Source organism: Echiichthys vipera, assembly GCF_963691815.1.
Source record: "Echiichthys vipera genome assembly, chromosome: 8".
NCBI lineage: Eukaryota > Metazoa > Chordata > Actinopteri > Perciformes > Trachinidae > Echiichthys > Echiichthys vipera.
In genome coordinates, this window is record NC_139833.1 from 30581074 (window position 1) to 30603084 (window position 22011).

The 22011-nt window shown below is 41.3% G+C and overlaps 1 protein-coding gene across 3 annotated transcripts in view; it reads left to right on the top strand.

Annotated features, from left to right (window-relative positions):
- Positions 1–22011, top strand: part of vps13b (vacuolar protein sorting 13 homolog B) — a 387717-nt gene that overhangs the window by 17316 nt on the left and 348390 nt on the right. For all 3 annotated transcript variants that reach the window (XM_083918688.1, XM_083918687.1, XM_083918689.1), the window contains exons 4-7: positions 5422–5539; positions 11947–12114; positions 14560–14741; positions 17018–17192. In XM_083918688.1, coding sequence (XP_083774814.1) covers positions 5422–5539; positions 11947–12114; positions 14560–14741; positions 17018–17192 — 643 coding nt within the window. The remainder of the gene's footprint in view (positions 1–5421; positions 5540–11946; positions 12115–14559; positions 14742–17017; positions 17193–22011) is intronic.

A 22011-nucleotide genomic window follows, 5' to 3' on the forward strand; every position in this document is an offset into this window, starting at 1 on the left:
TGATATTCATCTGGGCTCTATTCAGGCTCTAATCCCTCCAATCTGCCATGGATTCCAGCTGGATTTTTAGAGTGTGGGTCTTCATGCAGTATTATGTCTTTAGTGTGCATTTGTAGTGTAGTTGTGTGTGTTGGTATTTGTATACAAGTTGCAGAGTATAATAATAATATTAAGAGCTTTTGCTGATTTATGAGTCCTTTGAATATGATGGAGTGTGTGTGTGACATTCTCTCCTTGCAGTTCTTCTCAAGTCTACCCCTGTTTGAGTAGAATATGAAACCACTCTTTAATCATAGTGTAATGGCTTTCTGCATTTGTTACAGTTTCATTAAAAACCCATTAGCAGCTAATTTTTAGTTGAGCTGATGGATGCGCTTGAAGCCAAGGGATGTTTAAGAAAATGTAATTTGAGTCAACTGCCATGAGCTCTGTTCTCTTCAGCTTACATTCCAGTGGGGTCGTCACCAATGGCTGCATACCATTTGACATTACTGGAACCATCCCAAACTGTGACTGTGTGTTTGAAACAGTGAGACATTTTTTCACGCCTCATACCTCTAGGTGCCAGCAGAAAACCATTCTTATGAAAATCAGGGTCATCACTGTTAAACAAGCTTCAGACTAGCTGGTTATGAATGGGAAGGCTACAGTATGCTAGAAGCAACTGTATAAAAAGGACATAGATTGTAGATGGAGATGAAAATGAAAGTGAAAATAAATAAGAAGACATACTTAATTGATTCCTGAGGGAAAATTATTTTTTTTTACATTGGACCTACTCAGGACCTCTACACATGCACTAATGGAGAGGTGTCAGAGCGAGGGGGCTGCCTGAGTGAATTGGAGGTTTAGTGCCTTGCTCAAGGGCATCTTTGCCGCGCCCAGGAGGCAAACTAGCACCTCTCCAGCTACCAGTCCATACTCCATACTCAGGCTATCAAAAATATCGATACATTGTTACTTTTTAATTCACGAATTTAAAAACGATACAATATCCGTATTTGACAATATTGTAAGTACTGAAGCTATTAAAAAAAAGCAGCTCTACAATAATATTTAGAACCCTTAACAACGGGGAGGAAAAATCTAAATCTGTGTTCGGTGACTTTTTCTGTACCAGCAAGGTTTGCAGGTTATAAAGAAAAGAGAAAAATCTCTTTTTTTTGGTGTGTGTAAAATACTTTTTCCCAAATAGGATGATAAATAGAAAGGAATAAGGACATGTGAAGGCACAAAAGTTGTAAGGGCGAGATGACATGAAGACTAGAGAGCACATCAAGTAGCACTGGGAACAGAGGCACTGCTTCATGAGCAGACCAGTGGTCTCTCTGCTAAATGTGGGATGTATATATCATGTCAGTGGTGATTGTTTGCTGTATTGTTCTGGAAAAAACAATCAGACCCATCACATTCACAGTGTCTCCTACCATTCTCTGGCAGCCAGTATTAGAGAGGGTTTCTATTTTTTCTATCATTATGTATGGCAAAATGTGCTGTCTGTGAGTGTTTTTGTAGAAGAAGGGAGGAGGTCTGATTGCTGGATCCTCCCCAGGGATGGTGTTCTGTGGGCCCTTACATGGGGGACAGGGCCTCTACTTGTCATGCCCTAGTGAGTGTGTCTGTGTTTGTGTGTGTATATGAGTGATTTGAAAGGGGGGGGGGGGGGGGTTGGTCTGTCTGAGATAAGGAGCTATTGGGTTTCCTTCATTTATTTTCTCACTCTGTAGGCGTTCGCCCTCCACTGCCTGGCCTCCAATCTCCAGGCTTGTTGCTTTGATGTCAGCATGGGTTTGCCAGCAACCTGCAGAGGAAAAACAACAATAACAAAGAGTGTGTTTATCCAGCAATGGTCTTCTGCATGCACCCATTAATCTGCTGAAACTGTGTGAAATTGACCAGTTTTAGAAATGTTTGGGTTTCAAAGCTCAGGCAGTTGTTGGCATGAAGGGTTGTAAAATGCTAATCCCTGCCAGTGTTTTCCCTGTGTGTTCAACTGAAATTTTCACAATTGCTTTGTAAAGAAAATGTCATATTTTATTTCATAAGAATTGTGTACTGGGCAAGCGGGGGGGGGGGGGGGGGGGGGGTGGGGGGGGGGGGGGGTCAGCCTGTGTTGAGCAGCTCAGATGAGGATCGACCTTCAGAACACTGCCTCTGGGTCCCTAACTGAGCCAGACGTCTGCAGGGGACGTAGGTCAGACCTGGCCCTCCTGTGCCCTAACCCTCCATGGGTACCCACTTACCCTCTAGAAGTTTCTCCTGCTCTGACTTTCTCTTAACTTTCTGTCAGTCATTTTTTCCACTCATCTCTCGTCTCTTGTCTCTCTTTTCCTTTTTGCTGCCGTCATCTTTCGTCAACAGCTGAGTTGACATGCCTGTAGGGGAAGCACCCCCCTTCTTTTTTTTCCTGGTCCTTCTGTCTTTCCCCCTTCTCTATCCTCCATCCCTCCCTCCTTGTCTGTGCCCTGCCTAGGCATTGGAGGGATCGGTTTACCCAGCAGCAGCTGAGGCAGCCTTCATTTGTCCCAGGGCTTCCCTCTGAAAAGGCATTTTTGCCTCTGGAGAATTGCTCACAGCCCACAGCGACATTGAGCACTTAATTGCGCTACTTCCAAATCTGGCAGTCTTGTTCTTTAGTGGCAGTTTGAGAGTCGTTGAACTCAATGTACTCTTGGTCTGCAGGGCTAGGCATTCTGTTTGGTATAGATATGAGAGTCTACAGGGGATGGAGACTGTTTCTAATTCTAATGTGCTCAAGTAGGGTATTGGGATATAAACTAAAAACCTCAACATGTGAGCATGTCTCATTACAAACTTACATCATCTAAAGAAACAGCCTTTTTCTTTTTTATCGTAATATCTGTAAATATTGCAGATGCAACGTTTGAAGCGATGACAAGTTAACAAATGGTGTGAGAATAATGAGCAACTAAATCAAGATCTTATTATTTGCCGATGTCTATTCTTTGGGACCTTGATGAAGTATTTATTATTCTTCTCCTTATGTTTACCAATTCCCACCACTCACTGATGGGGAAAAACTGCTTGCATAGTGCAGCTCTACCGCAAAGGCCCTTACTGAAGTAAAGTGTAAATATTTCTGCCAGAGCCTCTCTCGGCTCTTTTGGCAATTGCATGTTTACATTACCGCACTGGGGATACTTGCTTCTCTGGCAATGTGTCCGCAACTCAAATTATGCAAAATATGTTTAAAACCTAATCTTCATTACTCAACCGCACAGAGAGAAAGGGGTTCATTGTCATTATTTTTGTGTTAATTGTGTGGGGTACATATATACACACTATGTGCAGCATGTGACTTACATGAAAGTTGTGACTGGGTTTTCATTTGCTCATTTGAGCATGTGTGAATGAAGTGTGTGGGCATGGAGTAGCCAAATATATCTGGTTTTGACACCTTCAGTGTTTACATTTTTCAGGATAAGGGGTGACTCCTGAGACACTCTGCCACGCTGATCCCCTGTTTAAATGCTAAACACATGTGATTGCCCCCTTTCTTTGTCCAGATTGCCTGACTCACTTACTGCCCGGGCTGACTGTGAAAAAGTTACAATGCTGCAGTAACCCCTAATCAATGCCATACAGGGGGTTAACTCACTGAACTTTCCACCTTTTTCTCAGATTTCTCTATTTTTGGAATGGTTTTAATATATTTGCTGTCTTTTCTTTCTTTCGTTTCTTCTTGCTGTCCTCCTCTTGTATCCTGTTGCAGGCTTATGTCAACTGTGAATATGACTATGAGGTATTTGTTCAGTTATATACAGTAGTTGTAGAGGAGTAGAACTTGAGCTAGGTCATAGTATGTCTTTTGTGCTTTGATTTTGGTGTATGTGTTCTTTCTTATTCTTTAAATTGATCATTTATGGTTGAAAAGTAGCTGACTGTATTCTAAATTTGACAAATATTTTACCTCTGTATGCAAAAACAGATTTAACACATTTAAGTCCCATATCCTATGATTATGAACTGCTGATTCAAAAGCTGTGAAGATGCAAGTCCCTCCTAAAACTTGTAAACAAGATAGCAAGCTTCCAGTAAAACTTGAAAACAAGAGCCTCTGGAGAAGGTGACAATCGGCTAGTAGAAGTCCACAAAGTCAGTCTCTTTATTGTTAATAGATCTCCTCTATGATTTGTTATTTGATGACATCAGATATGAGAGCCTTGGTTTTCGGCCTCAAGCTTTAGGAGAGTGTTTATTCTGTAACATATTGCTATATTGCATATCAATCACATTTTGTTCATTTGGGGTTTTCGATTTTGCTAAGTCTAATTGTATCTACCCCAGCAGTAGCTGTCTGTCTGTCCTGTTTTGTCCTCATGTCCCTGTTGTTTTTATCGCACCTCATGCCTTAGTCACAGGAGGTGATGCTCTCTACAAGCTGAACCAATAAATAACCTCCTCATCCCAAATACTGGCACATCTTGTTTATCTTCAGGCTCATGTTTGAAGGGGATGTCCATTTCTTCGTCATTCCTACATACACATAAACACACACAGATATCTTGTACTTGCATTCCTGGGCTTAACAGGCTGCTTGACTCTTGAGTGCACATGACATGGGATGTTGTGGAGGAGAGACCTTCACCCTCATCCAAGGACCAGAGTTTATTTGTAGAACTCGTGGAGATGGTGGTTAAATTTGGATGGAAGGTTATTGTGAAGGACTGGTGTGACGGGAGGTTCAAAAACAGTGGTGTATAGTAGATGCTCCCCTAATCACTCCTCTCTTCATTGTGCACACATCTATGCAGGAGAAAAGATACTCATCTAACATGCACACCAATAATTCGATTACCTTCAACAAGAAGTTTAATGTGACATTTAGATTATACTGGTTACATTACATAACTCAAGTTTAAATGATTTGTTTGGTAATAATCAGTGTTGCTCATGTGTGGGGAGATGTGTGCTAGTCTGCTTGCTTAAATCTTCAGCTCGACAAGGTAAAATTGAAAATTCAACTGGGGTTTTGGTACTTCAACACAAGAACTGTTCTTTGTATTTTTACCTCAAAACACTTATGCCATTGCCCAACAAAATCACTCCATTTTGTATTGTGTTGCACATGCAGAAAAAAAGACACTGACAAGGCTGTTTATACATGTTGGTAATAATGTGACAGATAGTGGAATTATTAAATGTAGTTACTCTGATTGCAACCTGATTAACCAAAGTAAGATAGCACGATGAAGCATGAAAATTGCAGCTGTACACATAGCCATACTCTATTGTGCTCCTATAATACACTACAGTAAAATGAAGTATTACTTTAATCTGGTTATGATTAAAATGAAGCATGAAAGTAAATCTAAATGCAACAGTTCTGTAGAGCTCTGTGAACCCCGTGTTCACTTCACTACCTATCCTCACAGGACTTCTTGTTTGTTTTTTCATCAGGATGACCACGAGAGCGGCTCTAGCTCCACCAGTCGCAGTGTCTCAGACAGCTCCAAGGCTGTGGCCAAGCCCCGTCGCCTCCAGCAGGCTGCCCCCAGCGACCCGGATCTGCCCCCAGGTGAGTGATGGCCCTAGGGGCAGTGAGGCTATAACATCTCTCTGCTCAGAGAATGACCACCAAGGCAGGCACTACCTCTGTGGGGGAGGATGGGGCCACAGACTGAGATTAGGACGTATTGCACTACAGACAAATCAGTTATTTATTTATTTTAGCCTCTAATGCTAGGGAATCATTGGAATTAATCCACTGTCGTGTTGTTGCCAAGTGCCTTCAGAGTCCAGTGTCATACTCAAATGTAGGTAATAACTGTTTACATGGTGATAAATATTCTTTTTGGGATGAGCTGTGTAGTACTACATTTCTAACCAGTGTAAATCAGCTCGAGAGAGAATGGGGGATGTGTCTGTGATAAATCACACAGTGATGGCTCTTATCAACAAGGCCACTTGACCACATGCCTCCTACAGGGCCATGGATTCCATGCCCGTCTTACTCCACCACTCTACTGCACCTCAAAGAATGTCCTTGTTTTATTGGGGCTGGATAATAGCCTTTTAAAATATTTATGACACTCATCAACCACTCACCTCGTATAAATTTTAAGCGGTCTTTTAGGAAGAAAAAACATACACAGGCTTCACATTATATATGAAACTTTGTTTCTTTTTTTGTACTGGCACAGACATTTTGAATTGCATTTAAAAGTATGCAGGAGTGTAAAATGATGCACAACCTCTCAGACACAACATTTTGGGGAAAAAAATTGCTAGGGATAGGGAAAAGGTTTACAGAGAAAACAACTAAGAAAAAGGGGACAAAAAGCAGACTAAAATGTAAAACAAAGATATGGCTTTTAGGGAGAAAAAATTAAAGAAAAAGAAAAAAGAGAGACCCAACCATAAGGCTCCCTCCCAGAGCCCTAGTATGCATGAATGTATGCACCTATACTCCTGGCTGGTTGTGTCTTGGGAGGATCCATTTCCAGGCCTGATGTTATGAGATAATATCCCTCCCCAGCTGTTAAAGCACGGTGCCTCACACCCCAACATCTCCCTTTGGGCCTGCCTCCAACAGATCCTCCAGGTGTGTCTGTGCCTCTGCCTGTGTGTATGTTTTTGTGTGTATCTGTGTTAATTTGTGTGCACACTCCACACTGTAGTGGACCTTGTTTCAACCCATTACAGGCTTTAGAGACAACTCTGAGGTCAAAGGTTGCAGCACCTCCATAACAGAGAGGAAGCAGATGAATCCTGTAATCCCAGCCTTCCTAATTTAAAGGTAGAGGTTAAAAGGTAGATGAGGTAAAACTAACCTGCTATGACTCAGAGGATGTTTTCCTAAGAATAAGATACAAAGCAAACCTGTCATGAGTCTTGAACGTAGTTAAAGGATATCTTTTGAAAGTGTGGCCACAGCACTTATAGTGGCAGTGCGCATAGGCAATATAGACATTCATTCCAGTGAGTATCTTTTTGTAGACGTGTTATAGTCTGCCTAATTACAGTTTTTGTTATGGTTGGATACAGATATTGTTGTCCTCAGTAGCATTTCCATATCTGCTTAAAGCCCCTTTTTACGCAGAGATTCCTCAACTGTTCTGCAGTTTTTGTTCTTTTACGCAGAACCAAGAAAGGCGACGTAAAACCGCCCAGTGTTGATTGTACTCAGAACGCCGGCATACCAGAAACAAAAGAGGCATCAGTGTCTAGTGCATGAGCTGATTTGCACCGTGAATTAACTACTCAAACCCAACCTGACCCACAAACCGGCAACTTTATACAACAAAATTCTTTTACTTTTCTCTCCTAACAATTGTTAGAGAGAAGCTACAGCACCCGTACACCTGTGTGTTATAGGGAGAGGAAGAGATGGTGCACTATTGCATGCAATGTTTTTGTAAGTTATTAATAACCTACTCTGAAAGCTGCTTTGACACTTTTTGACACACACATCACTACTGTGTAGGGTTGTCAAAAAAAATCGATACTAAAAATTAGTATCAGATTAGATACAAACTTGTAAAAGTATCGACACTTTTTCCATCAACAGTGCAGCCTCCGCCTCCTGCAGTTGAAGCATAACGTTGCCCAGCAGCTGCAGACAAAACAAGACAGAAGCTGCAGTTCGTCTCTCTGAGCACATGATCGCTGGTTCATCACGTTAACAACACTGGGCTGAGCTGAGTGAACACAGCTAGAGCTGCTGCTGTGAGAAAATTTAATAAAAATATAATAATAAAAAGTTTGGGTTTGACTTGCTATCAGCAAGATTTCAATGTTGGAGGAGTTGGAATAGAATTGGAGACAAAAACAGGTGATTGGGACATCCCTTTTCTGGCTTCCATCCCGTTTTTATAAGCCACATGCCTCTTTCCCCAAATTTGAAGTTAGTCGCACTGCAATGCTTCTGCCTCAGAATGCAGTGATGGAAACAGGCAGATGTGTGAAGATAAGTGGTAGTAGAGTGCCAGTGTGTTTACATATGTGTGTGAACGAAGACCTGTGTTAGCAGGGATACCATCGCTGAGGAATGGCCAGTCTTACCTCTTCGTCAGCATCTACGTCGACAAACCTCTGTGCTGCGTCTGCTCCCCTCCCTTCAAAACAACCAAAACAAAACATGCCGACACTAAAAAGCAGCCACCAGCAATTATCCAGTCATTTGGCCCTAAGCTCTCACATGTTGAATGAATTTATCCTCCCTGTTCTCCCTGTGGTGGAAAATAGTGATGTTAATTCATATGCCATGGGATTGGTAGCCACACAAAGACCAAAGACCAAGTGCTTCCACCTTGGGCAATTCTGTGAGTGATTATGTTTACTGCTGCTTGTGGGGGACCAGCGGCCACTGTTTTTGAGAACCGCATTTCTCTATTCCAGAGGAATCCAGCTTTGGCTGTATTCACACCGTTAATAATGTGTTTTGTTTTATATAAGTTCAAAGAGATTTAATAGTGGCAAGTCTCATTTTGAGTCTAGGTTTAGCCCACTACCTGTGAGTTTGGTGGATCACAGATACTCAATTTTGCCGTTTCAAAGCTGAACTAGCCACAAAAGTGTTCATTTTTATGAAAAGTGCATGAGGACAGTATGAAGTGTCTTTGCAGTATCTCAAGGTGAAGTCGACCAAATTCTTTCTTGTCACATCACTTGTTGTTTTTGAGGAAATTTGATTGCAATATTTTTGACACTGCATTTTGAAGCATCATATTCATTTTTTGTTTAAGTTATGTCCTACCTACATAGTTGAATTAAGTATATTAACCCACTAACATTTGTATATTGGCCTCTTCCTAGCATTTGAGACGATTTATTCTGTTTTCCCCTGTTCAACTTATACATTGAGCTGGGTCACAAAATACTGGGTCGAAATTCTAGTCCTAACCATGTTTATTTTGTTGGATAACAATGCTTAACAATGTCTTAAGATAACACTAGTCTGGAGGGTAGTGTTGTTTCCCCACCATGCCACAAAAGCACAAAATGCACATTTTTACATCGGCTAAGTTCAGTGTGAAAGCAGGTGCGTTAATTTCTGATGTTGTTCATGAATGGATGTTCAGTTCTGATTTATATGATGAATGTGTATGTTATAGCATGCTGGTGTATGTATGTACTGTAATGTAGTTAGGTCAGATATGAGAGTGCTTATGTTGCTTTGTGTGCCCAAGAATTAAGCATATGGTTGTAGGAGATTGAGATTTGCATGGACTGAAATGCAAACACACTACTGAGATAAATCCATGGTCCAGTGCTACTGCTGTCCTGGTACTGGGGCCTTTGCTCAGAAAATAAATACAGCAGCTGTTCTGGTATTACTGGGAAATACTACTTACGGATAGAGAATATCCCATACTGGTAAAGGCTGGAGCTTTCTCCAGCTGGAGCTTTCATCTGTTCTGGAGACCTGCTGTACCATGCATGGTTGGGTTCTGTGAATCTATAGTTTTACTATAAGAGGCCCTAAAGCTAATAGGTAACATAAGTGGTGATAGTGACCTTGTAAATAATATAGACTTGTAGTGTTTCCACGGTCCAACAGGAAACTTTCCATGGTGGAAATTAGATTCTTATACCACTGTGTTGGTTCCTGTTCCTGTTATTTATAGATAAATGATACAAATTAAATAGTATAGGGATTTATAGGATTTTGTACACTAAACTCAACACTTTAAAGGTGCTATGTTGCATAGTAGCAACAATATGTATTCTCTTTACTACATTGCTAACTGTACTAATTACGTTGCAGGACAACACAGCAAAACCAACTTACAGTACATCTGATGGATTTGTCAATCTTTCTCTCCGTGGTTAATAACTGGCAAGGCTGATAGCTGCTAATACTTTCCATATACAGGAAAAATGGTGAGCATGGACAGTATAGTGTTTCTTTCCTGTATTGCACAGAAGAGAGTACTTGGCCTGTTCTGAGATCACATAAAGGAGCTGGTTTTTCCAGTCATTTTATGGTTGAACAGTTTTAAGTGGGTTCCTTCCCTGTGGGCCGCAGCACAGGTGCTGGCTGTGTCAATTGTTTACAGAAGTTCAGAGCAGTGCGATGGCTCGCAGAGAGACGTATTGGGGCCCTAGACTTGGTGCGAGGCAAGAAGAGGTATAGCAAGTGTAAGAGAGTGCAAGGGAGACACTCTGACATGGGTAAGTTAGATCCAGAGAGGGAAATAGCAGGAGGTAAAGTGCTGGTTTTACTGCCCAGGCTGCAGGTGCGACAGCAGCTTTCTGACTGACCCCAGAACCACAGGCACACACACACACACACACACACACACACACACACACACACACACACACACACACACACACACACACACACACACACACACACACACACACACACACACACACACACACACACACACACACACACACACACACACACACACACACACACACACACACACACACACACACACAGCCACATTCATGCACGCAGAAAAGCGGCCAGGAACAGACTCAGACAAGCACATGCATGCATGCAAGGCCACGCACAAATGTCACGAACACACATTGCGTTTATGAGCTGAGTTTATATTATGTCATCCTCTCTTCCTGCTTCTCTGTTTGGTCAGGCAGCAAACTCATGAGAATTTTGTCAATTGGATTATGCTAATGCGTTGCCGGGCCTGTGTACAAGTGGCAGAACAGTTCACCAATTCATATAAATATTTTCATCAACAGCGCCATTTAGTTCTGCCTAATTATCGGTTCTGTTATGCCCTGGGCCAGGCATGTAGATACAGGAAGACAAACATTTGGTTTGGAAAATAAGGGGAAAGCATTAAAGGTTTATATATTTTAACTTGTAGTGACTGTGTTTAACAGTACATAGGAGGAATGAATAATGCCATTGGTCCTGTGGTTAGGAGGATTTATTACTGTATATTTTCATATTTTATGGACGAAACTCCCCTGTCTGTAATATTTTAAGTTCTTTCTTACTTCGTTGAGTAATGACCTTAGCATGTATGTTTTTCCTGCGAAGCTTCTGTTTCTGGGCGTCACTGTGGCCATTAGGAGGTACTGGTAACACTGCAGGATGGCTCCCCCAGCTCTGCTGAAACCAAATCTATCGGCTGCTCTTTCTCTCCTGCTTGCTCTTGGTTCCTCCATCCCTCCGCCTCTTCACCACAGAGCCACTGGCCCCCACCGTTCACCCTCACCAAATGATCCATTTCTAAATTTTAGTTTATTTCCATTTTTTCAAGATTGATTTCTCTAGCCTTTGCGCGAACATTTCAAAGTTCCTGTCTCATTTTTTTCACATTCCATAATGTATAACATCTTTTAAATAAGTGAAGACATAAACTTGTCCAGCCATTACACTATATTTATTTTGTATTGTTTTCATACATGTCATCGATTTTATTGTTTTTTTATTCTCATCATTGGCTGAATATGTCTTTTATTTCAAATCCTTGTGTTCCTAAGACTGTAGTTTAACTGTGCCCTCAATAACTCTATCTAGTAAATATATGTATAAACTTCTGGTTGTTTTATTTTTAGGATTTTTTAAGGCAACATATGCATAGTTTTGGGTTAAACAAGACTTTGCATCTGAGTCAAGACCTTTTCAGAGATTCAAAATTAATTCGGGATTTGTAGCTCTGCTTATGCAGAATGAGGAGTAAAAATGTTTTCCTATGGATGTTTAGCTTATTTCACTTTACATGTCCAAGGGATAGACTGAGGCGAAAAATAACATGTCAGGACCCCCCCTTATTTACGAGCCAGTGATGATGGCAGGGGTCAGTAGTATTAAGCCTAGAGTGGTAGGGAATGCGGCTCTGGATTTTACTCTTTTATGGTTTCAGTACTTAATGTGTCCTGACATGCTAGTAGATATATGCTAATGTGGCTACTACTATATGTGCATGTGTGTCTATTTGTAGTTAAACTTTGCTTGTGCAGTTTCTAATGTTTCTTATGTGCTTGCTTATTTGTTCATAGGTTACGTACAGAGTCTGATCAGGCGTGTGGTGAACAACGTGAATATTGTAGTGAACAACCTGATCCTTAAGTACGTGGAAGATGACATCGTGCTGTCGGTCAACATTACCTCAGCAGAGTGCTACACTGTAGACGATATATGGGAGAGGGCCTTCATGGACATCACTGGTGAGCAATGGCTGCTTACATTCCTTGGTAGTGGGATTTACTAGTAAATCCACTGAGACAAGAACCTATATACTACAGTAAGTGTTTAATTTTTTTAGTTCAAACCAAGGTCAAACTGACATATCAGACAAGTTTAAACATGGCTCTTTGTGTAAATGTCTAATGTCACCTGCCAGAGTGGTCTCATATTCAGACTCCCCAGTCTGATTGAACCATGTGTAGGTCCATCCTGAGTAGGCACGAAAAAGAGCTCACATTTAAAACCATAACATAACATAACAAACCATACCATGCCCCTTTTAAATAGAACAGGAGACAGCCTTTGCCGGAGGCTTTATGTTTTCTGGTTGTCCGTCCAATATCTCAGGAACCCCCTAGACGTAATTTCTTCAAATTTGGCACAAACGTCTATTTGGACTCAACGATGAACTGATTATACAATATGTTGAAGGTCAAAGATCAAGGTCACAAAATACGCGTTTGCCCATAACTCTAGAATTTGCTATGCTCTGCAGATTATGTCTACATTTCAAACAAATGTGTAACAGGATAAAATGATGAAGCGATGACCTTTTCTATCCAAAAGGTCCAAAGTCAACTTCACTGTGATATCATAATGTTTCATTACTCAGGAACAGAAGGGGAGACATTTGGTCAGATACTGAATTGGTGACACAAATATCTGTGTAGAGAGATGTGTGTGAAGCATCCAGGTTTCACCAAAAATAGACTTAATAACTTTTATTTAATGCCTTCAAAGTCTTCACTACATATATTATGTAAGCCTGGACAGACATGGATGTAGATTGCAACTTGCAACTACGAAAGAATGAGGATTTTAAACCAAGTTGCTCATTTATAATGGGACACCCGATGGGAGCAAGACTGACTTCTCAGAACTGGACAGTGACTGACTGGCTCTAGTCTATAGCTATTCCCACTCAACAGTCTTCACTACAGTGGTGTTTGATGGATGGCTTCAACTACAGCTGTGAACATATAACATGGAGAACCAGAGACTACACCATTACTTTTCTATTATGATAAACTTTGATTTGTCCCATGGTTGTGTTCTGCAACTGCCTAAGCTTTCCTTTTAAAATCAACGTGTTCTTTAATGATGCAGAGCTAAATTGGAACTTTGTCACACAAGCCTGGTAACCTTACTTTTAAAGTAGTCCTAGTAGGTGTTTATTTAATGCAACAATTCTTTAAACTGATTTCCATTCTCTGTAGGGTGAAAGAAACACAGTCACGTGGAATGGGAAAATGGCAAAAAACTTTTGTGTAGTACGTTACCTGAGACTATCACACCGATATACTGTATGAGGCTCATAAGATACGTGAATATTCACTGCCAGTGTGGTAAATGTTTAAGTGATGCTGGTGACAGTTACTGCTAATGGAGCTTGAGTGGGAGGTTGCTGCAGAACAGTTATCCACTTGGATGGGGGAAGACTGCGGGCACATGATGGCGATCAACCTTAATTTATTAAGGTATTGCAGACACTCAGGTTCACTTGATGTTGCAAAACAATTATTAGCCATGTATATGAAACACTTGTTCAACAAGACATAACTGCACACAAACATGCATTGACATCTATTGTATCTTCTGTTTTTTAATCCCCCAGAAGGGGGTGCGGCCTTGTTGAGGACGCAATGCCAGTCTGGTCTGCACTTAGAAATTCTCTCTTAGAAGCACTCGCATAGTACAAACTCCTGGGTTGCGCATGTTTGCCAGAGAATTACAATAGATATAATTATGACGTTACTACAACTACCATCATGACCTTGAAGAAAAAAATGGCTCTTTATAAGGAGTCACAAAAGCCTAGATCGACAAAAAAAATGTGATGTCATTATGGAATGTCTTGTTAAGGGAGGCCTATTCTGACATGTAGTAGTGGGTCCAACAGAAGTGACTGGCAATGTTTAGAGAGTGAAATACTTCTGGAAATGATGAGCCCTGTTATCACTCTGTCAGGGGTGAGTCAGTCAGTTACAACTGACAGTCTGATGATCACACACACACACACACACACACACACACACACACACACACACACACACACACACACACACACACACACACACACACTCACACTCACACTCACACTCACAATCACACTCTCTCTCTCAAACACAAACCACTTGGTTGTACCTCTTGTAAATGTCACATTACACAACAGCTCTGTGATGTCTGCTGTGTGTCATCGCCCCTGATTCCCTAGATCACAGATAATGAGGATTTACTGTCAGGGTCTGCTCTGTGTTAGTGTGTGCATGATTGTCTTGGTTTTTGTTTAATGATATCTCTTTGTAGGCGTGCATTTTTCTGTGCACATACTGTACATGCTTTAATCATGTATGTTGACATGTTTGATGTATGTGTCCGGTGCAAATTGATGTACATTCATTTTGTTTGCTTTTTCCTCTGTGAAGCTCCAGAGCTGGTCCTGAGGAAAGTGATCAACTTTGCTGACTGTACTGTGTGCTTGGACAAGCGGAATGCTAGTGGCAAGATTGAGTTTTACCAGGACCCGCTGCTGTACAAATGCTCCTTCAGAACGCGTCTCCATTTTACCTATGACAACATCAATTCCAAGATCCCATCTGTCATCAAAGTGAGTAGCTTCAAATTATAGCCGTCATTATTGTCCCAAAGTTTAACATCTAGAAAAGGTTTTATATGGATTTATCTGATGTCATTTTGGTATCCTCCAAACACATCACACATGCTAGTGATGGAAAAGTGTAGCTTACAGTTGTTAAAGGTACACTTGTTTGCTTTTGTTAGGTTAGGTGTTCTCAAGTCAATAGCAGGATATTGATTTATTTCAGTCCATTTTTCTGTGTATGTATGGAACATAGCTTTTTTTTTTTTTTGCGAGATTTTACTTCCTGCACTAAAAAGTAAGATACTGCTACAATAATATGATGTGCCTATCTAAAATAGCACTTTGTATCATTTTGGTTGGTTTGAAAAAGCCACCCTAAAGGATAATATGCTATTCCTTCCTCGATAACTATCTCATGTCATGAAGCGGCAGCTTTTCGACTACACCACTGATGTTGATAATCAATCTCAAATTACAATGTCAAAGCAATAGTAACAGATTTGTTTAGAAAAAAAGCACAGGAGAAGCATCAAAGGCAGTGACCATCATTTTTCTACTCATTGTCAGTGGAGCGATGAAAGATGTTTGTTGAAAATCACACAGTCTTAGTTCAGCTTAGTTCCTTTAATGTGGTAGAGATTTGTTTCTTTAGTCACATATAAACTATTTCTGATGGAAAAAGTCATCTTAATTCCTCTGCTGAGGCATTTTAAACCTCTGAAACCTTAGGTTAGAATAAGGAGAGGAGAGGAAAATGGATTGTGTCATCTTTCCACTATAAAGTTACAATACTAATTCAGTCCCATTTATTTATTAAACAAATCTTCTCAACAGGCTGAATTAAAGTAGAACTGCCTTATTCCTATCTACATACTGTATAGTCAGTAACAAGCTTTGTGGTTTAGTCACCTTGAATAATGTAAGGTTTTCATGGTGACTCATGAACAGAATCACACGCAAGTTTTGCTACGTTTAGAGTAGAGTAGAGCCAGGTCGATTGAAACACTTTTAAGTTAAACGTCTTTATCAATAATTTAATGCATAAGTCGGATGATCACACTGTTTTTTAACTTTGAACGTAAGTTGACATTTGTTTTAAAGCCCCGCCTAGATGGGACATTTGAAGCAGATATTCAATGATATTTTTTTCATGTGCAACATTGTCAAAATGCACATTCTGATTAAAACTCACCTTTCTTCTTTTATACCAGTTGGATGACTACATTTTCATTTAATTTACTTACTATTTCCCAGTCCTATGTCATTTTTAGCGATACACAGTTGTACATCCTGTTATTTATTGGTGCACATTTTAGGACAGGTTTAAGTACTAATTCATCTTTTGTATAGTGATATTATTATGGCATGAAACAAAAACCACAACTTTTTATTTCACAAAAACCACCGCACAAAGGTTTTTACTTAACTCATTCAAAAAGAGGTTTGCGGGTATAACTTTTGATCGGTATGTGCTATTACATGATCTTTTGTGGGGTTGGTCAGTCTTGCGTGCTGAACGTAGTGAAGAAATTTGATGTGTCAGACTTGCATGGTTTTCCAGGAAAACACTGTGTTTCAATCGTACCGGGTCTCCCCTAGTTGCATCTGTTACAGCATGTTAAGCAACAGCAATGGTAATTCCACTTTTGATTGTATTCCGTTGCGTCTTCTGTTATTAAGGATTTAACAACCCCGTATAATACAAAAGGTATACAAACCCCTCTGCCTAAATGGAATTTGTTAAGCTGTGGTTTAATTAACATAAACCTTAATTCACATTACATATATTATGTGGGTACAGTTGTTTCCATTTGGACCTGACATTGTTTTTATTTTATGGGATGTATCTACTTCCTTCTTGTTACTCTATATAATATCTACTTCAATTCAATTCAATTTTATCTATGTGCCAAATCATAACAAAAGGTACCTCAGAACACTTTACAGAGTAGGTATAGACCACAATCTATGACTTATTTGTGATTAACATAGACCCAACAATTCCCCCGTTGAGTACGGTGGCAACGAAAACCTTCCATTATTTGTCATATTCTACCTTTGTTTAACAGGATCAGAAACTGCATTTCTACATGAAACTCTCAGCATCCACCAGTTAGCCACAGGGGAATCCATACCAGTTCTTACAGGACCTGGGGCAGCTCTACCCTTTTTTTATGAAACCTTCCTTTTCACATTAAGCAGGAGCCCACCTGAATCATCTAAACATATAATTTAACAAATCAGATCTCCTCAAAACCCATCTCTTCTCTGTGTTTCCTCAGATCCAGACCATGGTGGAGAGCCTCAAGTTGTCCATTACTGATCAGCAGCTGCCCATGTTTATCCGCATTTTAGAGCTGATAATTGCCCTCTATTATGGGGAAATTGGAGGACATAAAGAGGACGAGGGAGAGGAGGGCAGTGTTCATGTCAGGGAGGCTGGAGCAATTTTACCTGGTGAGTAAGATCTCTACTTTGACAATTCTGTCTCTGACCTTAAGTTTTTATTTTTATTTTTATTTATAACTAACTTTGACACTTGCTGTTGCTGGAACTTGCATGTATTATGTAAGGTCAACGGTTGTAATTGTAATGTTTGCCCTTCATTTGTACACCTACAAATTAGTAGAATGAAGCAGTCCTCTTTTTATGGCTAAGGGCCCTTCATTTCCTGCTCTGCTGTAGCTTTGCCATGTACCATGCAAAGGTTGTACAAAACATACAGTAAGCAAAAAAAGTCACATCTTCCTACAGTCATTATTCAGTTTTAACAAAATTAATTTGGAAATATATATTGAGGTCTCACAGCGATATAGCATGTGTGTCAGTATAGCTCCTGAAGCAGTCATATTTCATAGACAAAATGTGGTTGAAAGCACTGAAGTGGTTTATGAGCAATCAGACTGTGCACAAACCTTTGAAGCTTTTCCTTAGACAGCGTTTTCATCTCACGATGCTCTGCTTTTTGCCTTGTTCTGTTCAGGGGCTATGTCTGTCCATATGCTGCTGTTGTTCCTAAACGGGACATTTAACATCACTTTGACCATGGTGTGCACTCCTCCTGCTTTTTCCACAAACAAAAGCTGGAGCGTGTAACTCAACACAGACTGCTGTTGTCAGGCCTGATCCCCTCCATGTGGATAGAGGCAGGAGAGGGCGATGAAGGGAAGAGACGAGGATGAATCAAACACAGGCCCATCTCTGTCTTTCTGATCGGAGCACCATATGAAATGACAGTCATTCAGGAGCTGAGCAAAACACACAAATGCAGTTGGTTTCTCGCACGAGCACGCTCTTACACGCTCTTACACGCTCTTACACACTCACACACACACACACACACACACACACACACACACACACACACACACACACACACACACACACACACACACACACACACACACACACACACACAATCTCACACATATACATAGCCTATATACTTTTAATCACTGCAGCCACCCCCTTAAAAAACCCCAATTCATTCCCTATACGCTCATTTCACCTCTCCCAAACTGCTCATCCTCATCTCAGCCAAATAGAACAGGATCCAGTCCCAGGTCCCACTGGGCTAAATCAGCCTCTGTAGCACCAGGAGCAAATTATGGTGCAGGGGAAGTTGTGGGCAGAGGGGAAGCGGCCCAACACAATACAGCCATTTGCTCTCTCCCTCTCACTTGCTCCCTGCCTGTTGGCCTGGAACTTTTACTGCAAGTTGGCGCAGCTTCCAGTTCAGTGTCCAATGCCAGATGTAAGAGTCGGTGTCATGCTACTGCTATGCGGAGCCTCTGAGAATGAATTAGTATCCCATCACAAAAATATACAAGAGGGGACCAGCTCTTGGAACCTGAGCGCCCCCAGATCTTGTTATGCTGGATGTAATCGACAGAGTGAAGAAGCTGAAGAAGGGCGGGGGGCAGTTGCGTGTGTATGTACTGTAGTAGGTGGGTGTGTGATTGTTGGAAGGTGTTTGGGTTTCTGCAGTAACATATTGTTTCAGTGTATTCGTTTTAGTTTTAAGGAATAAAAGTGAATTATATTAATATTAGTAGCAACTACAGCTCAACTGATTTATTATTTGTTATAAGAAAAAATTATGTATTTTTCTTCACCAGTCTAGGCAGCCTTTACCAAGAGTTCTGAGCTGTACAACATTCATATATGTTGCATTTATTTTTAGTGGATTGTAGTTTGTAGGAAACAATCATTGTCATATGATTGCTGAAACAGCTTTGCAGTTTTGCACATAGTACTTCATCACATTCTTTAGAATTCCCATAGGCTGCTTGTGATGACTCTTTGCTCAATGACCTGGCTCCAATGCCTTCTGTGCGTTTGTGTTTCTTTTTTTTCTTCTCTAGCTTACTCTTGAATTTTAATTTACCCCCTATATGAAGGTGTTTTTTTTTTTGCCAACTAACAAAGTGGAAAAAGCCTTGTAATGTGTTTATGTGCCCAAATCGCCCATGATTCACTGTGAATGTTGTTTGTTTGATTCTTTCTCTTTTAGGTAGGAGCCAATGTCTCATTAATAATAGCCCTAATAGGTGAACGTTGCAGAATATTTGTGTGTCACTAACCAATGAAACCTTTCAGTCAGGAGTAGACAGCAAGTTTTCCTACTGTCTGAAATTCAATGAAGTCTGTGAAACACTGTAGAAAATTTCAGCGGTTGGAAACAAAGATGACTAACATGCTTGAGAGGACCAGCTGGTCACGGCACCGAAAGCTGTACGGTTTCAACAAGTATGTGAAGAATTATGAACCGAGGACTATGGCTGCTGAAGTGTGGCAGAGTGTGTGTGTGTGTGTGCCTCCATATATAGCTTTTCTGTGAGCATGTGTATGAGTGCCTGGGGTTGTTGCGTGTCTGTCCAATGGCTATGTAGGTGTTTTGCTCTTTGTATGTGAGTATATGACTGGGTGTTTAGCGTTTGCTTTGTAAGAGAGCCTCAGAGCGTTTAGAGACCTATGGAATGGACCATCACACATGTATCAGCCAGAGGCCACAGGCTATCTGCTCATTATAAACCTCATGTGGCTCCCTTATGCTACCCCAGTGACGTGACAGAGCCTTTTTAATCATCTTTTTACTTTCTAATATTGGTGTAAAGATGTGGAGGCCATTGAGTTTAGAATTCTATGGACATGTGGACATGGATGAAATAGCTTTTTGTCTTGCAGAGCGTTTTATGTTCTCCTGCCATGACTGCTAAAATGGATTTTAAAACATTTTGATGTAAATGTCACGCTGGTAGTGTGAAATTGAAACAGTATGCGACACACATGTTAATATGTGTTTCATTATTTTATATCAGAGTAGGTAGACTAGTGCTCTCTCTCTGTGTGTGTGTGTGTGTGTGTGTGTGTGTGTGTGTGTGTGTGTGTGTGTGTGTGTGTGTGTGTGTGTGTGTGTGTGTGTGTGTGTGTGTGTGTGTGTGTGTGTGTGTGTGTGTGTGTGTGTGTGTGTGTGTGTGTGTGTGTGTGTGTGCGTGTGTGTGTGTGTGTGTGTGTGTGCGTGTGTGTGTGTGTGTTTATACACGTACTGATGAACAGACCGATCTGATCTGGTGTGTATGTTTGTGAGTGCAAAATGCATAAAACGACAAGCCTGTACTACAAGTGTAGCCTGTACTCAGTGGTCAGGTAACTAGCCCACCTTTCCCTCTATAAACATGGAGGGACATCTACTGGCCTGTGAGGGCACTGCTGTCTCTTACTCCTCCCCTCTTGCTGTCTCAATGTCACTCAGCTGTTCACTCACTTACACACTCACTGGCTTAGACATACACCGCTGCCTGGAGGCCTTGGACTCATGGAAACCAACCATGACCCTCACACATCCTATACCATAGTGCATCAGAGTCCTGCTTATGGACATGTGCATACTTATGCGGTGCCACACTGATATTGTGAATTGTCCACCGAAAAGATCCAGTCAGGCTTTGATTGCTCTCACGGTGAAGCAGAGAACAGTGTTACTTGTATTTCACTCCTGTGTGGTCATAGTGTTCTACCCCACAGCAGCAAACAGTTTGGCCAGCCTACATCACTCTCTGGGAATTTTTCACTCACTTCTTTGGATTAATACTTCAAAGTCTCCTTAAGCCGGTCTGTTTTGATCACTTGATTGGTAATTGCGCTTTTATTTTGATTGCCTTACAATTCAAACGTAGGTTTCGTCAGGCTGTGACGTGAAGCGAAAGAGCTTAACTTGTTGAACTGACACCTCAAAGCTTCCACAGAGTGAAGACAAAAAGGGAAAAAAGAGCAACGAGAGATAATATCCAACAGGGAGATTGAGGGGGAGGGAGAGAGATAAAAAGCCATAACATGGGATTTCCAACTGCCAATTCACAAATTGAAAGATTTAATTAAAATATGTCATAATTTTCACCGCCTTAGCCTCTGGGATTCCTAAGTTGTGACCTCACGGACAATATTGTTTTCTCGCAGAGGACGTGAGGCCGCGAGGAACGGGATTACACATTCTTGTGTATTGACATCAGCTTCCTCTCTCTCCCGACGTGTATGGAAAGAGACACGATAGGACGAGTTCAGAGGTCGGAATCAGGGACTGGGGTGGTGCGTGGTGGTGTGCTGAGAAAGAGGGGAAAGATAATAATGAATGTGCCCGGCACACTTCTGCTTGTCTTTTGCTACACACACCATCAGCATGTCAGTTTTCTGTTGCTGACACAAGGACTGTCCTGTTGACACTCATCTATTTACCTTAACCCTAAAATCCATTTATATCCAGGCTTTGTCCCATATTCAGTCCTCAGCCCATTGGTATGTCCGGGTTCTACCTCCACTCAGCCTCAATATGCCTCTCCCACCATTTTTTCCATTGCCCTCTTCACCTGGGGGGAGGCCTGTGCTTTACAGTAGCCAGTGCTCCAGTCAACCCCTAGCTTGCTCTGTCTAGGTGTTGACACAGACCCATAATAGACCCTTCCTAGCCTTCACCTGCCTCCCCAGGCCAAGCTTGGATTGGGCTGGTGGCTCATAGCTACTCAGCCTCTCTCATGGCCTCCATTTAAATCTAAACACATATGCCACCCAACCTGCTGCTACATGGATTTGTGGATGTGACCTGTGCTGTTGGGTCCAGCTCAGACAGTCCTGACCACAGTGACCCACTGGGCCCAGTCAAGGTTTCCTTCTGTCAGATGCTGGCTGATAGACGGTGCCCTCTGGCCTACACTGGAATGAGCTTCCTCTCTCACTCACTTTCCCTCTCTCATTCATGCAGCAGTGAGTTCATACAACA